The sequence below is a fragment of the Peromyscus maniculatus genome, chromosome 6, assembly GCF_049852395.1.
Source record: "Peromyscus maniculatus bairdii isolate BWxNUB_F1_BW_parent chromosome 6, HU_Pman_BW_mat_3.1, whole genome shotgun sequence".
NCBI classification, from domain to species: Eukaryota; Metazoa; Chordata; class Mammalia; order Rodentia; family Cricetidae; genus Peromyscus; species Peromyscus maniculatus.
Genome location: NC_134857.1, coordinates 101,588,402 through 101,605,255, shown reverse-complemented (window position 1 = coordinate 101,605,255; position 16,854 = coordinate 101,588,402). Strand labels below are relative to the sequence as shown.

At 35.6% G+C, this 16,854-nt stretch overlaps 1 protein-coding gene across 7 annotated transcripts in view; it reads right to left on the bottom strand.

Moving 5' to 3' along the window:
- The window catches only part of Arhgap29 (Rho GTPase activating protein 29), a 67,809-nt gene that overhangs the window by 17,771 nt on the left and 33,184 nt on the right, over positions 1 to 16,854 (bottom strand). For all 7 annotated transcript variants that reach the window (XM_076574895.1, XM_076574898.1, XM_076574894.1 and 4 more), the window contains 9 exons: positions 12,207 to 12,303; positions 11,800 to 11,872; positions 10,444 to 10,492; positions 9,486 to 9,623; positions 8,700 to 8,764; positions 8,198 to 8,308; positions 8,001 to 8,081; positions 7,675 to 7,863; positions 6,814 to 6,951 (listed from right to left, as the gene is read on the bottom strand). In XM_076574895.1, the coding sequence (XP_076431010.1) occupies positions 6,814 to 6,951; positions 7,675 to 7,863; positions 8,001 to 8,081; positions 8,198 to 8,308; positions 8,700 to 8,764; positions 9,486 to 9,623; positions 10,444 to 10,492; positions 11,800 to 11,872; positions 12,207 to 12,303 (941 nt within the window). The remainder of the gene's footprint in view (positions 1 to 6,813; positions 6,952 to 7,674; positions 7,864 to 8,000; positions 8,082 to 8,197; positions 8,309 to 8,699; positions 8,765 to 9,485; positions 9,624 to 10,443; positions 10,493 to 11,799; positions 11,873 to 12,206; positions 12,304 to 16,854) is intronic.

Sequence of the window (16,854 nt, the reverse complement as noted above, 5' to 3'; positions counted from 1 at the left end):
ACTACTCCTTTGTAGTTTAGCTTCTATGGTTGCCCACGTTCCTGTAAGTAAGTAACCCCAGTTAAACTGACTGGTTCACTAAACTAGACTCCAACCAAACTTCCTTTGGCAGTTACTGGTACTTTATCAGGGTGAACAGACATTTGCTGTTGCTGTCTTCCCAGGAAAAGTTAATGTACAAAATTACTTGTACATTTCCTAATATTGAAATATCAGGACAATCCTAACCACACAAGAAGACAGCTATCACCCTGAGGTAACTCAGACACCAGGATGAAGCCTCCAGGGCAGTTGTTATTGTTAGAATGGGCTGCAGAAGGAAGTGGAGAGCTGGACAGTTGGGGAAGTGCTTGTCTTGAGTTTAAGCCCCAGAACTCACAAGAGTTTAAAAACACAAGAAAAGAAAACAACAACAAAGAACAAGTATGATGGCCTGTGCTTATACCCCAGCACTGGAAAGGAGGAAGGAACAGATCTCCAGGGTTTGACGGCTCGCCACCCCAGTCTACTCAGAGACCCTGTCTCCAAAGAAAAAAGTGAATGGTTCCTGAGGAATCACACCTGCTGGCCTCCTCTCCATGTATACCCATGTGTACAAGACACACACTCATATACATAAAAGGGCAAATTAGTTTTAAACATAGAAAGACACAAATCTCTACAGAGGAACTGAAGACAAACAAAAAAGGCAGTTTCAGTATTGAAAAATATAATTTCCAAAACAAAAAGTTCCTGAAGGACTATATTTGGAAAGGAAAATAACAAAGGAGAGGTAGTAAACATGAAGGCAAATCAAAAGGACAACATAACACTCCTCAGCTTATAGTGGATTATATGTCAACACACTCATCCTAAGTGGAAAATGTAATATTCTGATGAATTTGAAAGAGAGAAGGAGGGGTATATGGGATGGTTGGAGGGAGGAAAGGGAAGGAAGAAATAATATAGTATCTCAATTAAAATAATAGAAAAGCAAACACCCCCCCCCCTAGAATAAAGCCAGTTTGGTGAGTTTTTTTAAATGTATATGCATTTAAATAAAAACATGACTACAATTCATACTGAGTAAAGGGGTTTACACGTGCTAGGTTTTCTGCACTCCACCTGAAGTACTGAAATCCTGGTTCTTAGGGGCCTGAGTAAAAATAATACAAAGCTATGCACACTGGCATGCTCTGTAATCCCAGGGCTCGGGCAGTAGGGGTGAGGCTTGCAAGTCTGAGACAGCGAGACCCTGTCTTCAAAATAAAAGTTTAAGTATATACTTGTTCCTCAGTTAGTATCCATGAGGATTGGGTATCTACCCAGGGGACCCCTCAGGTACCCAAATCATGGAGAGTTAAGTCTCTTATTTATAGTTAGCTTATGCTGCTTATTCTCCCATGGATTTATCTCTAGATTACATATAATAACTACTAATGCTACACAAATGCAAAGTGAACACAGCCGTTACACTGTATCATTTAAGGAATGGCAAAGAGAAGAGGTCTGTATATATTCAATAAAGATAAAATTTTTTTTCTATTTGTTGTTGAATCCAAAGATTTGGAATTCACATTTATGGAGGAAAACTGGAAACAGCAAATACACAGCATGCATAAATCTGCATTTCAATTCCTAGTTCAATAACTACAAAATTTAGAGAAAGAACCCCAAAATATGAATTAAGTAAATAAATTAGAATGTTGATAAACAGTTCAGATAAAACAATCCCAACAGACAAAAATAGATGAAAGGATAGGAGTTATAAATAGGAAATAATATGGTAGGTCTATATCTGACTATGTGTTTACATTAAACATGAGTGAATGATCTAACCACTTAAAAGACTGTCAAGAGATGTTGAAAAATCAAGACTAAAGTAAATGCTATTTGTAGGCTATATAAGAAGCTCATTTTAAACATGTTTTAAAATTGTAGGGAAAGGGGCTGGAGAGATGGTGCAGCAGGTAAGAGCACTTGCTGCTCTTGCGGAGGACCCGGGCTCAGTCTTCAGCACCAACACGGCGGCTAACAATCATTTGTAATGTCCACTCCAGGGGATCCATGCCCACGTTTTTACTTTTGTGGACACTACACACACATGAGCTACACATACATACATACATACATACATACATACATACAAGTAAAACATTCACACACATTAAAAAAAACCATCACTCTTAAAAAATTAAGGGAAAATATATCATGTTCAAAATAATTAAAAGTAAACAGAAATAGCTGTATCATGTTAATACTAAATAAAGTAGAGTAAAAAACAAGGAAATTCACCAGGATAAAGACATTGTGTTGGAGGCCGGGCATGGTGGCACATGCTTTTAATCCCAGCACTCGGGAGGCAGAGGCAGGCCATATAAACAATCAAGCTGAGCAAGCCTGGGGAAGCAAGCCAGAATGCGCTTTTCCTCTGTGGTCTCTGCTTCAGTTCCTGCCTGCAGGTTCCTGCCCTGGCTTCCTTGATGCTGGCCTACAACCTCTAAGCCAAATAACCCTTTCCTCCCCAAGTTTATTTCAGGTACTGGTTTATCTGAGCAACAGAAAAGCAAACTAGGAAAGAGGTATTTCAAAGAAGATCTGCTACGATGGTGAAACATTTGTTAATGTAGAAGAAACCGCAGATTTCAAAACATACAAAGCAAAAGCTGACGGAACAGACACACAGTATGTTGAGGACCTCTAAATGCCCTCAGTAGATAGACACAATTAAATACAACTAATCAAAAATACAGAAGAAATAAATTAAACACAGACTAAAGAACTGATACGCACAACACATCAGCCAACAGTAAAAAAATACACATACTTTTCAAAGTACATTCACAGAATATTCATCATTGATCTTTTCAAAGCACCTTTTAATTTCCTCTTTATTTTTTCAAAGTTATCAACTTCTTTCTGCTCTTTTTTTTTTTTTAAAAAAAACAAAAACAAAAACAAAAACTTGATACTGGATCAATTTTGAAAAAATGTAACAAATTTAAGAAGCCTAATATCATATAACTAGTTTCTCCTTCCATGATAGAATTAAACTAGAAGTTATTATCAGGGAAAAAAAAAAAGCAGCTGCAAAATAGAAAAGCAAACAAAAAGCTTTTTCATTATCCATCATTCAAAGAGCAAATCTCTAGGAACTTAGAAATGTTTTGAACTAAGTAAAAAATGAAAACGTATTTCAAAATTTGTGGGCTGTAGGTAAATAACCTTTAGGAGGCAATCTGAAGCATTAAAAGCTTATACTAGAGATGGAGGCAGGTCTCAATGAAGAGAAATCATAAAAGTTAAAAAAAAAAGACAAATAGCAAGTAAAAACTAATAAAACTGGAAAAAATCAACTAAAAACTTTTTCAGGAAAAGATCAATGAAGTGTATAAACTTCTTGCAAAATTGGGGGAATGTGTGTGCAAATTATTAAGAATGAAAGGGGAAACATCATCTACCCACTTAGACAGCTGAGGGATGAAAGAAAGCTACAGCAACTATATATATATATATATATATATATATATATATATATATATATATATATATATACACATACATATTCATCAAGTTGAAAGGGATCAATTCTATGCAAGCCATAAGCTACCAAACTTCACCTAAGAAATAATTAACTTGAATATACCAAAAGAAATGACTATGTAGAAAAAAATTCTTTCAAAATCTCAACCCTAGATACCACACATGCTGCGAGATAAGAAATAACACAAATTTGATAAACCCTTCCCCCAAACAAAAGTTAAGAATATTTTCTTACCTCATTTTATGAAAGTAGATTGCCCTAACTAACCAAAACAAAAAGCAGTAAAAGGGGAAAGGAGGGAGGGAAAATGAAGAGAAAAGGAAGAAAGAGAAGGAGGCGGGGCAATAAGAAGATAAACTTCATGATCACACAGAATAACATACACAGAAAATACTCAGCAAACACAAAGAAAAAGGAAATTTCTTAACAATATATGGGCATCTAGGAATTATAGCTACCATCCTATTTAAATAGTAAAAGACGAAATGCTTTTTTTTGAAGACCGAGACTAAGACAAAGAAATCTCCTCTCACCATTCCTATTTAACTGACAGCTCTATAGGAAAATTAAAAGATGCAATAAAAAATAAATAAAAGGACTATAAAAGAGAAAGACATAAAACTGCTTTTATTGCAAACAGCTTGATTTTCTATGTAGAAAAACCTGAAGAATCTACAAAAACCCCTAAGATAAATGCATTTACCAAAACTCCAAGATAAAAACATTGTGTCAAGATTATCTATGGTTCTAAATATTGTGAAACAATTAGAATCTGAAATTAAGTGGAATGGATATATAAGTTGTATGTGTGTATAGATTACTCATAACAGCTCCCAAAGTAAATACATAGATATAAATAAAAGCTGTCCAAGATTCTTACGTTGAAAACAAAATTCTGATTTTAAAAATCAAAGACCTAAATAAATGGAGAGATGTACAAACATGTATTTAACTCTTCACAGTCTGATCTGAGACTTAATACATTCTAATGAAAATGTTTGTAAGATGTAATATAGACAAGCTGATTTTAACAATTTTACAGAACATTAAAGGATTTCAAATATAATTTTTAAAAATAATAAAATTGTGCTCACATCTGATTTTCAGTATAAAGCAACAGAATCAAGGGAGAGAATTCAGAAGTAGATACGTATAAATATGGTCAACTGATTCTGAAAAGATGCAATGGTAATTTAATGGAAAGAGCATAGTGTTTTCAACCTATTGTGTTGGGACAGGCAGACATTGGAATTGATTATGTCCCCATCTACCACGTTTTTGGATGATATTTGTAACATCTTTAAAAGCTGGCCAGGGAGAAATTACACTTGAAAAGACAAGAGTTTGGAGGACATCCCATCTTCATATACAAAACTAGTAAGTCTCAAGTTCACAGTCCCAATCAATGTATCTACCACACTACGCCAATTTCCTCTGCCCAAAATGAGCCAAGAGTAAAGCTGAAGGCCTCACATCTCATTCCCAAAGCTCACTGAACTCTGCAAAGTAGCCAATTTGAACCATGTGTAGTCTCTGTTCACTTTCCTTTTCTTGAGGGAGCGCCAACTAAAATTCTTTTTTGTTATTGTTATTACGTTTGTTTGAGACAGAATCCAACGTTGCTCAGGCCTGGCCTCAAACTTGCCATATTGCCAAGGATGACACTGAATTTTGATTCTCCTACCCACTATCTCCCAAATGCTAGGATTATAGGTGTAATCTAGATGCACCGACTACATCTAATTTCCAATGAAGATTCAGAGGCAGAGACAAGTGGATTTCTGAGTTCGAGGCCAGTCTGGCCTATAGGATGAGTTCTAGGACAGCCAGGGCTGTTACACGGTGAAATCCTGTCTTAAAAAAAAAAATTCTTCAACTTAGTTAAATCTGGTCACCCTTGCTTTCTGCCTGCCAAATCTGCCATTCCCTTTGTAATCTTGTGTGTTATGGTTTCTCTTCTATCGGGAAACAGAAGTAATAAATTCTTTCTCTGGCACTACCCTCTTTTCTTAAAAAAGGTATTTGTTGAAATCCTTTAGGTATGATTTTAATATGGCATCTATATGCCCAAAACCAACTTCAACCCAAACCTTGCCCAAAAATGAACTCAATATGGACTATATTTGTAAGTGTCAAACTCTACAATTTTTAGTACAAAACAAAGGGGGAATATCTATGACCTTGGGGTAAGTGACAGACATAACATCAAAAGCATGACCCAAACAAATAAAGAACTTTCCCCTACAAGACACTGCTTAAAGTATTCGCTTTGGAATGAGAGAAAATACATGCAACCTCAATCATACAACAATAAAAAAGGCAATGAAAAATTTAAAATAGTCAAATTATAAATAAGTCCTTGAAACTATTTTTAATGCTATTATAAAATTCTAATTAAAATATAATTACATTACTTCCCCATCCCTTATTCGGAAACACAAGTGAAAACCAAAATTAGATCTCTACCACACACTTACTAGAGCAGCTAAGCATGTCAGAATATGAAGGACACAGAGCTAGAATTCTCATACTGATTAGAGCCACTCTGGAAAATTGTCAATTAGTTTCTTACTGAGTTAATCATGCATTTAACAGTTGTCACACTTCTATGTATTCTCTAAAATGTAAAAACTATGTTCAACAAAAACCTGTCAACAAATATTTTTGGAGCTTTATTCATGACCCCAAAACTATAAACAACACAAATGTGCACCTGGTAAATGGATAAACAATGTGATACAGTAGGCTGTTGAAAGCAGCCTGTTTCAAAAGGTTATGCATTATGAGTTCATTTATGAGATACTCAGGAAAAGTTTGGAAACATTTAGATACAAAAAGGCTTAGTCTATCATTTTGCAGATAATGAACAAGATGGAGAACCCATCAGTATTGCTAGGCATTAGGTGTATGTGCAGTGACTGACAACGGATGGGCAACACTAAGTGAAGAAATGTCTGGTTCTTGACTGTGGTGGAAGTTAACAGATTTATATCTATATAATTGTCAACTACATGCCAAAAGGGCCTGCTGAATATGAACTCTAAAAATACTTTAAAGACATAAATGAAAATGTGAGGTAGGATGCTTTGTCTTTACATAAACCATTTTTGGTTCAGTTTTACCAGACCCTATCTCAATAAAAAGAAAGAAAAAGGTAACTCAAATTATAGCTCACTATTAGAAACTGACAGTCTGTATGTTCTCAGTCTCAGAATTTAATCTCTCAGCAATCAAAACTCATCAGATCCCAAGACTTTTTCCCTGTTGCCTTCAATGAAGAAACAACTTACAGCTTTAAGTGTAAGGTCACACTGGAAAACAAGTGTCCGAAGCCGTGTTAAAATGTCTCTCTTGGTATTCTCTAGGTCATCCCGTCTTTCTTCAACATTGGTCACACAGACTTTGTAGTGCTCATTTGCTTCTTCTACCTTCAGAACATCACAGGAACAAACAACACGCATCACTAGAACTTATTTGAAAAAACTGACTGCCGTTAAAGCTATAGTTAAAAAACTGGGAAGTCTTTATGAAAATTCTGATATCTTTTATTTTTATTTTAAATATAGTACTATGAAATGTATTTTAAGTAAGACAATTTAAAGATAAATAGCATTTTGGTTGGCAATTTAAGAACATTCGATTTTAATTGCTAGGGGTAATATGCAATTACTATGCTGTCTGCATACAGAGTATCTCCATTTCCATTTAAAAAAGCACTTCCTACTTATATTTACCATTTATTTTACACACTTTGTCAAATTATACTTAATATATACATTAATGACAAAGTCTTGGCTTATTCTTGTCAGCAGGCATGTAACACAAAGCTGCCTAAAAAGTAGACTTTATAAATACTCCAGTCAAAAATAAGACACCACTATCATCTCTCAGCTGCTTCTTTCACAAACCCCCAAGTATCCCAGCACAGTGGTTCCCACAGCGTGGGTCTCTACCAGAAGCATCACTGTCACCTGGGGACTTGTTAGAAGTGACACTTGTTAGGGTCCCACTCTTGACCAGCTGAGTAAGAAACTTGGGGTGAGGCCCAGCAGCCCGAGTATGCTTTCCTGGTGACCCAACTCCTGGGAAGGTTTGAGGTGAAATCTTAAGCACAGTATACCGATTCAAGTTTCACATAACAAAAATGGTACCTTTTGAAGAGCCTCTTCTTCTAGCCTCCGCTTTTTTTCTAGTTGTTTGTTGAGATTTTTTGCTAATCCAGCACTTGAGCTTAGCTGCTCCTCTTCCACACGAAACATGGAAGATTTTGCCTTTTCGTATTCATCTTGCCGTTGCATGCATAGCAATTTTGCCTTTTTGAGAGCTGTCTCTGTTTCGAGCTACACAGAAAAAATCATTAAAAAGATTATTATACGAGAGCACTTTAGGGACCCCAGAGTAAGACAGATGGTGTATTTACTGCAGGTGACTTTGGATGTTCACACACACGCAGGTCTAACTCCAATATTATACTAACCAGTTTATTCTGTTGCTGCTTCCAAAGCTCTTTTATTTCTTTTCTTTGTTTTTCCATTTCATTCTTCCTCCCAAGTAGAGGCTATTAAGGAGAGTAAAAAGAAGTCGTTTTATATTTATAAAATATTATATATTAATATATTAATAAATATATTAATTGTATTCCATTAAAACTATGCTGTATGTATTCATTTTTACCTGCACAAATTTGTTGGCTTGGAGAGCTGCAATTGTTTGTTGTAAAAGGTTGCTGCTGTGTATGTCGTTAAGCAGAGCATTGGTAAAGAGGGACTGCAGAGGCATAAACTCCTGGAATTGCAAGTGGAAAGGGAAGGTGTGTGAGAGCAGTTCTAGAGGCCCCTGCCTGATATGCTGCAGCTCAATCTCTAAAGTTACATGTCAGAAAAAAAAAATAGCACTAGAGACCTAGATATATCCCTGTCCTTCAAAAAGACAACTTTAGATTCCTTTCTCTAGTAAAATGACTTATCTATGGAGAAAACTACTGGAATTATGAACTAGTTAGCAAAATTAGTTTCAAAATAGGTATTTGTACAACACTGTAAATACTCTAGTTTCATTCATAAGGAATAGCCATTTAAATTTAAGTTTCTTTCAATAAATTCTTTTTTCTATGAGCTGATTGGGAGTTTAACTGAGTAGTCTCTTATAGAACCTGAGGAGTTCACAGAACACTTACTTGTATTCCAATGCTAGATCTAGTTGCCTCTGCCAATTTTACAATATTTCTAGTGGACTCCAATTCTGAAAAGGTTAAAGACAAAAATTAACATTTTTTCTCTATATATACACTCTAAAATTATTTGTGCTTCTTCAATTAAAGGTGATCACACATATTAGAATGCATCATGATATAAGGAAGCAATTCTTAATCTACCTGCTCATCAGAATCAACTGGGGAACTTTGCAGACACACATGCATGACTCTCACCTCTCAGAACAACACCTACCCAGTGAGGGCTGAGCACAGGCACTGATGACTCCTACGTCCCTCCAAATACGCCACATGCTCACAAGCAAATCTGCTGTGCCCCTTAGGAAAGTTGCTAGAAAATGGGCCTAACAATCCGGTCTTGACTATTTTCCAAGTATTAGGGGGTTAGGTAAGGTGACAGATACGAAAACATTTTCTCAGCTGTAAAACTACTGAGCTGCTGTTTCTCCACGCTTCCTTTCTTTCTGCTTATGCATCCACTATTGCTCTCCTCTGCTTTTACTATTATGGATTATACTTCCTCACCCATCACAGTAAGGCCTCTCTAAAGGCAGAGACAGTGTTGTCTTTGTGTGCCTATTAAAAAATGTTTAGTATGTATATTTAGTATAAGAAAGCCTATCGCAAGAAAAATTCTGTTTATTAAAATGAAATAAACACTAATTAACTTAAAAGTCTGCAGAAAACAAATCACAAACAAGTTAGTACTAACATTTTAAAGTTAATCAGATGCTCTAACAGAGAACTCACCCAAGTTGAGCTTCTTTTCAACCCACGACACTATGTTCTTGGTATATTTTGCCCACGTTTTAGCATATGACAAAGCCAATTCTATAGAGTCAGTGTTCTTTAACAGTAAGTTGTCTAGTTCTATAGGGGAGAAATTTCCTGAAATTACAAACATCAAAATAAGTATATGTTAAGTACGAGCACATAATAATTCTAAAAACAAAGTACTTGGATCCTTAGGAATTAATCAACAAAAACTAGCTAAAAATTCAAAGGATAAGTCTATAAAATGCTATTGTTTATATTTATTTAAAATTTTACTGTATTTTCAATCTTTAAAAATGTATTTATTTTTACTTTATGTGCATATATGTTTTGCCCGAATGTATGTCTGGTGGGCACCATATGCATGAAGCAGGAATAATCCCCTGAAACTAGAGGTACAGAGGGGTGTGAACTGCCATGTGTGTGCTGGAAAACCTTATTCCAGGTCCTCTGCAATAGTGAGTGCTCTAACCACTGAGTCACCGTATCTCCAGCCCCTGTATTTTTATACTAATATGTATTTCTATTATTTGAGTTACAATCTGTATGTAATTATGATCTGTTTACATCATCACATCATCTACTCAAAGTTTCTCTTTACACACACACACACACACACACACACACACACACACACACACACACTTTTTGTTTTTTTGAGATAGGGTTTCTCTGTGTATCCCTGGCTATTCTGGAACTCACTCTGTAGAGCAGGCTGGCCTCCAACTCAGAGACCTGCCTGCCTCTGCCCGCCGAATACTGGGATTAAAGGCGTGCACCACCACTGCACGCCTTTATGTTTTATATGTTAAACTTTCCATATTATTTTATATTAAAAATGAATACACTAGATTACAAAGTATAAAGAGATTAAGCAATACAAAATACTTATTGAGAGAAAATGCAAAATATCTAATAAAATCCTGAACACTACCTTTTTCACTGGGTGAGTCCACCGAGTCCACAGAAATGTTTTCAAAAGACTTAACACATGGAAGAAAACAAATTTAAGATTAGACCAGAAAACAACAAACTGCTGCTTCCAAAATTCTGTTCTCGATTTTATTGTGCTGACATAATTCTTGCTCAAGAATTTCAAGTATTTAACACTCAAAGGGCCTAAGAAGTCTGCTTAAATACCACAACATTGCAAGAATTGTAGTTCTCAAGATTTAATATAGAACAAACTCATTTTATCTGATTAGTTAAAAATCAACGAATCCACATAAAACTTCAAATTCTACAGTTCTAAAAAGGCTCAGAAGTTAAAGAAACAGTTACAATAGATTTCAAGCATAAGAGAACATCTAGCCATCTTTTGCCATTTATCACAGGTACACATCTTTTCAAGTTTTTTAGGCAGCTTAGTATAAAATTTCCTGTGATAAAAATGCCATGCCTATTATATTATGTACATATATATATGTAGCAGATTTCAGTTACATATAGCTACTCAAACATTTAGAATATGGCCAATCAACTAGAAAGTGAACTTTTAATTTTATTTATCAATTTAAATTTAAAGAACTACATGTAATTGCTATACTTTATTAGACAGTGTTTAAAAATATCATCCCAGTTGCTAAATTTTTTTGTTTGACTGTTTTTTGTTTTGTTTTGTTTGTTTAAAAAAAAAACGGTCTCATATGTAGCTGTGGCTGGCTTGGAACTCACCATGTAGACCAGGCTAGCTTAAACTCATTGAGATCTGCCTGCCTCTGCCTCCCAAGTGCTGGGACTAAAGGTGTACGGCTAAATAAATTCTTAGACAAATCTGATCTACATTGCTGGGCAATACAGGATTTGCAGATTCAATGCAAAAGGGATCAAAGACACCAGGGTCTAAAAGTTCAGTTCTAGTAGGTGGATGACACTGGACTGCACTTTTAGGCTTACCTAACCTTAGTTTGCCCTTCTATATAAAGGAAGCTACTGTCTATGTCCATCTCGTCTCCACATGCTCATAATACATATACCCACACCCATATCGCCCCACTCCCCCAAAAAAGATCTTTACTCAAGTTTTGGACCCTGTAACATCAAATTCATGAATAGTTAGGCTGCTTTCTTAATACAGCATCACTTAGAAAAGTATAACCAAATTACTACTACAGAAGCTGACCATTTTATCATATATAAAATGAACTAATCTGTTTTGTTTAGCCTCAAAATGGTAAGGTAATTTATAAAGTTTAACCCCTCCAGATAAATACTAAGCTTCACATCAGAAAGCAGCTGTGATAGTAAGTTAAAAATATTAGAGAATTCGCTTTCAGAAGACTGGGCCTACCTTACTTCCTCGAGAAACAGGCAGTCGCAGTACTGAATCATTGCCCACATCTCCCATAAGGAAGTTTGTGAGGCTGTCCAGAGAGGTTAAGAAAAGCATGGAAATAAAAAGACAAGTTATTACATGTCTCGTCTCTTACTTTCAATTTACATCTAGAATAAATTGCTTTAAGAAACACCTAGGAATCTCATCACACAAACCAGACACAGCCCCTTGCAAACAGAGGCTGCTACTCAGAGTTCTACAGATACTTGCACGTACAGTGAGTAAAGCATCACAGAAGGCAGCCCTTGTCAAGTTGTGATACTACATAGTACTTTATGTTTCATACTTTCCACAAATTTATGGACTATATATTCTTATTAAGACATTCAGGTGCACTAACTTAAGTGATAGTCTTTACTTACATATTTCCAAAGGTAAATGCCAAGGTTTCAATGGAGGAAAACACTTCTTGAAATAGATAGTTTTTGTTTTCTTCATTAACTTCTGTAAAGTTCACAGCTATAAGCAAAGATCAGTTGCAGTAAGTGGTGGAAGAAAGTAGGTTTAACACTAGATTTATACCAAGTCATTTCCTTGTTTAATCACTACAACTTCAAAACACATTAGAAGGTTCAGAAACTTAAAGTCTAATATACAAAATGGGCAGATTTCCTTATTAAGGAAATCATGCAAAAGCATCAGTTTGCAAAGAAGTAGCTGGAACTGCAGCCGATTAATGTGTGCATTACATAATCCAACACATCTAAACAGTGACTGTGAAATTAATCAGTCTTGGAGTCACAGAGTTCATACTGGCCCTGGCCGCTTTACGGAGCGTTCTGTGTTACTTTCTTCCCACTACTCTGGCATTTTAAAAAACAACTAAAGATGCTGGCCTACTGAAGTGACTAAGAAGTACAAATTTAATATAAACTATAAACAACTGGAGACATAGATACATTTTGCACACCATAGAAAGTATGACACAGCATCACATTTAAAAAAACAGTACGTTAGAGAAGTTAAAATCCTATTATACATAGCTTTATTTCCTGTCAACAGGCTCTTGGGTTCTGAGGTACATTTAACTAACAGGTACATTTAACTAACAGAGCTGGTTTTGTTTATAGTACGCATATTCTGACATTTTGCATGTTGTTAATGAATATTATGAAATACAACTTGAAAAGGTTCTTATTTTAGCTTCTTTCTGTGTACAAGTATTAAAAACCATGACACAATTTATCAAGGTAAAATCTGAAGGTGGAATGGGCTTTTTTTTTTTTTTTAAATTTAAGTAAGCCATGTTACTCTGTAAGAAGCAACTGGTCCCTGCACTGCCCCTCCTGCATGCTCTGCTTACAAGACAGGGGAGGAAGCTAGGAAGCTACCCTCTGCATTACAAGTCGTTTTAAATCTTGGCTGGAGTTTGAAAAATAGCTCTATTACCAAAGATTCAGATTTCATAGGTTTATTATTTCATAATAATAATTTATTACTTCAGAAGTTTATTGAAATATGCAAATTAGGTTAGAAAGCAAGAACTCCTGAAATTACAACCAGAAGAATTATTGTATAGATACACCTTTGTAGACTACAGGGTAGAGACACTCAGGTCCCTACCTTTCAAATTTTTCTAAATATCCCTTAGAAAAAAAGAAAAACTTAAGAATCGGTCAGTGCAAATAATAAGAATGTTTCTAGATCTTTGCCCTGGTCAAGTTGGAGAAACAGACTCCACTTTTGCCTAAAATAACTAAAAAAACAAAACAAAATCCTGTACAAAACTGAAGAAGAAACCATTTTAAAGACATCAGATTATTAGGCAACAAAAGGCAGTCATCTTTTTGTTGTTTTTTTTAAGACAGGATTTGGGTTTCTCTGTGTAGCCTGGCTGTCCTTGAACTCGCTCTTTAGACCAGCTGGCCTTGAGCTCAGAGATCTGCCCGCCTCCGCCTTTCTAGCACTGGGATTAAAGGCATACGCCAATATACCCAGCTAATAGGCAGTAATTTTTGACAGACAAGAAACTAACCATGATAAGCTTACAATTGCCTCAGTTTACTGCCTCATACTACACTAAGTAGATTTCCAAAGGACATGTCCAGAGGTATTTTTTAAAATGTTATAATCTGAAGGATCAGTTAAGCAGGAGGACATAACAATTTTATAAATTTATGTACATATTTATAAATGTATAGAGCTGCAAAATTCATAAAGCAAAAACTGACAGAACCACAATGAAAAATGGAACCATTCTCAGTGAAAGACATCTTAATACTTCTCTCAATAAGTGACAGGAAATATAAAATAAGGAAGGATTCAGAATACTGAATGATATTCATCAACCAACTTGACATGACAGACATTTTTGTACAACTCTACCCAGAAGCAAAATGTACAAAACACAAGTTCTTATCAAGTGGATGTTTAGGAACACAGCCATATTATGAGCCATAAAACACCTCTCAATAAATATAATCGTTCAAATTATCCAAAATATACTCTCTGACTACATCGAATCAGATTAGAAGAAAAAAAAATCTGAAAAATTATTGAACACTTGGCAATTAAATAGCGTCTGTCTACATAACCCATGGGTCAAATACAAAGAGGAATTAGAGTTACTTTGAACAGAGTGGAAATGAATACACAGAACAGCGGAATCTGTCTGTCAAGGAGAAGAGGACAGGCAGAGAGGAGAATCCCAACAGGACTGTCCATGCAGCAGCATTTACTAAGCAGTAGCATTAACACAGGAGCAGCTTGCTGTATGTCCATTCGACCACAAAACCACTTTAATTTTTCACTGGAGAGTACTTTATTACACTATCCCAATTTTCATAATTATTCTTCCTTTCCTATAGGTATCTTTTCATGACATTAAATACAGTTGGGAGATAGAAATAATCATTATAATGACTGTAAAAGTAATGAACAGGTAATTATTTTGATACATCTTTCTTGTATTCCTCCCTACTCGAACAAGGTTTCAGTCACCCAATGAGAATTCCAATGACTGCCTTTCCCTCCCCTTCAAAGCAGCTCTGTATTTCTATATGCCTTATTCTTGTTGTTCCTGCTCCATTTCAAAAAAGTTATTCCTTCTCATTCTCTCGCTCAGAACCCCATACCAACATTATTTTTTCAGTCAATGCTTGGTCGAGTTCAGTCAACACTGCTGAAGGAAGAAGTCACAGACCACACAGAGCCCTCCAGCTCTCACTGCTGACTCCTAAGTAAGAAGATAGGTTCGGCAAACAATCCACTTAGGCCAAGTCTTCGCTCTCTCTCTTACAATACATGAAACACTAACATCTTAGTCCCAGTATCCTCATTTATAAAGTGGGATGAATTGTAACTTCAGAAGGTGCTGTGGGAACTAAATGACCTTGGAAGACCACACTCAAACAGCACTATCCACTTTCCATAGTGAAAACTGAAAGCATCTTTACTTAGTCTTCAACCTCCTACTTATCTTCACTTTCAGCTGTTTTACACTTACTCTGCATACAACCTTGGACAAACCTCTCAGGACACTTCAGCCTCCTTATCTGCTGAGGGAGAGCTGATCTGACAAGTTTATTAATCTCAGAATTGTGCTGATTATGTGAGGTCATCCATGTAAAGAGTTTAACAACCTAAATAACATTAGCTATAATTACTAATTATTACAAAACTAACCACTTCCTTCTATCATGAAATATTCTACTCTCTTAAAAGTTATTTGTTAAAATACATGGAAGAGTAAAGCTTTGGGGTTTCAGACAAGGGTTCAAGTCTGACCTTGACCACTTCCAGTACTGAAAGATGATCTAAATTGACTTTCTTTACATCAAAGCAGCACATCAAGGACAGAACGAGCAACAGACATTAAGCCTGGAATTCAGTAGATATGTGCCCCTACCTCAGTTCTGTGCCCATCAGCAGACAGTCTTACCTCCCACAGATCGTATCTTGGCTGCTCCCTCTATATCTTACTAGCCCCAGAGAACTTATCATTCCTATACTACCGAGGAACCATTTCTCCAGGTGCTACAGACCAACATTTACAATAGTTTCTTTCACACGTTTCTTCTACTTTCCTCTTGCTTTTTCCTATACATTGCTTAGCTCAGAGTTTTGTTTCTAAAATGTTTCCTTTCTTCTCATTCCTACTACTAGCTTCATTTAAAAGAATACATTTTGCCTCTCTGAGATTCAGATTTAAATTTAATAAGTGATATCATAAAAGCTTTAGGAAAAAAAACCTAGAGAATGGTGAAACGTCAGAGTAAGGAAGGCCATTCTAATAACTAAAACTCACTATTTGTCTCGAAAAAACAAAACAAAATAAAATAAAATAAAACTATTAAAAAAGACTGATGCTTTAAAATGCAAAAATAAATAAAAGATAAAGCACAGAACGAGTCAAGTTATAACCTGTAGTAAATAGCTAATGTTAGAAATACAAAATTTCTATAAGTTGTTCATATTTAAAAAACATCAAACACCAAGAGAAAAACAGGACACAGACCAATTCAAATAAAAGGATGTACAAATGACTCTTGGAACATACTCAATTGCACTCAAAATGGAGAAAATACAGATCAAACCTACACCAACATATCAGTTTTCACTACAAGCCCAGGTAATGAATATTGATTACTAGCACTGCTGTCGAAGGCAGGGGAATCAGCTCCTTTCATATTAGCAGAGGGCAGGGCCTGAGGACATCTGGCAGTACCCCAAACTACAAGCACACAAGCTCTCTCAATACACGGACTAAGAATTTGCAGGGCTTCACATAGAAGCAGCAGCAGGAAACAATGTTAACATCTACAGGAATGAGCTGGTTAAATTACAGCCTGTCAGCATTATGTATAACCATACAGCTTTGAAAAAAATTAAATAAAAACCAAAGAACTGAGAAACACCTTCTGTGCAGACGAATGAGCAAGCAGAAGAATACTATCATTTGTATAGCAAAGAGGTTAAAAAGGAGAACTGTACACGTTTGCTTGTTTAATGTGGTAATGTATCTCTGGAAAGATTCAAAAGAAATCAGTGACAGTCATGATCTATCTCGGG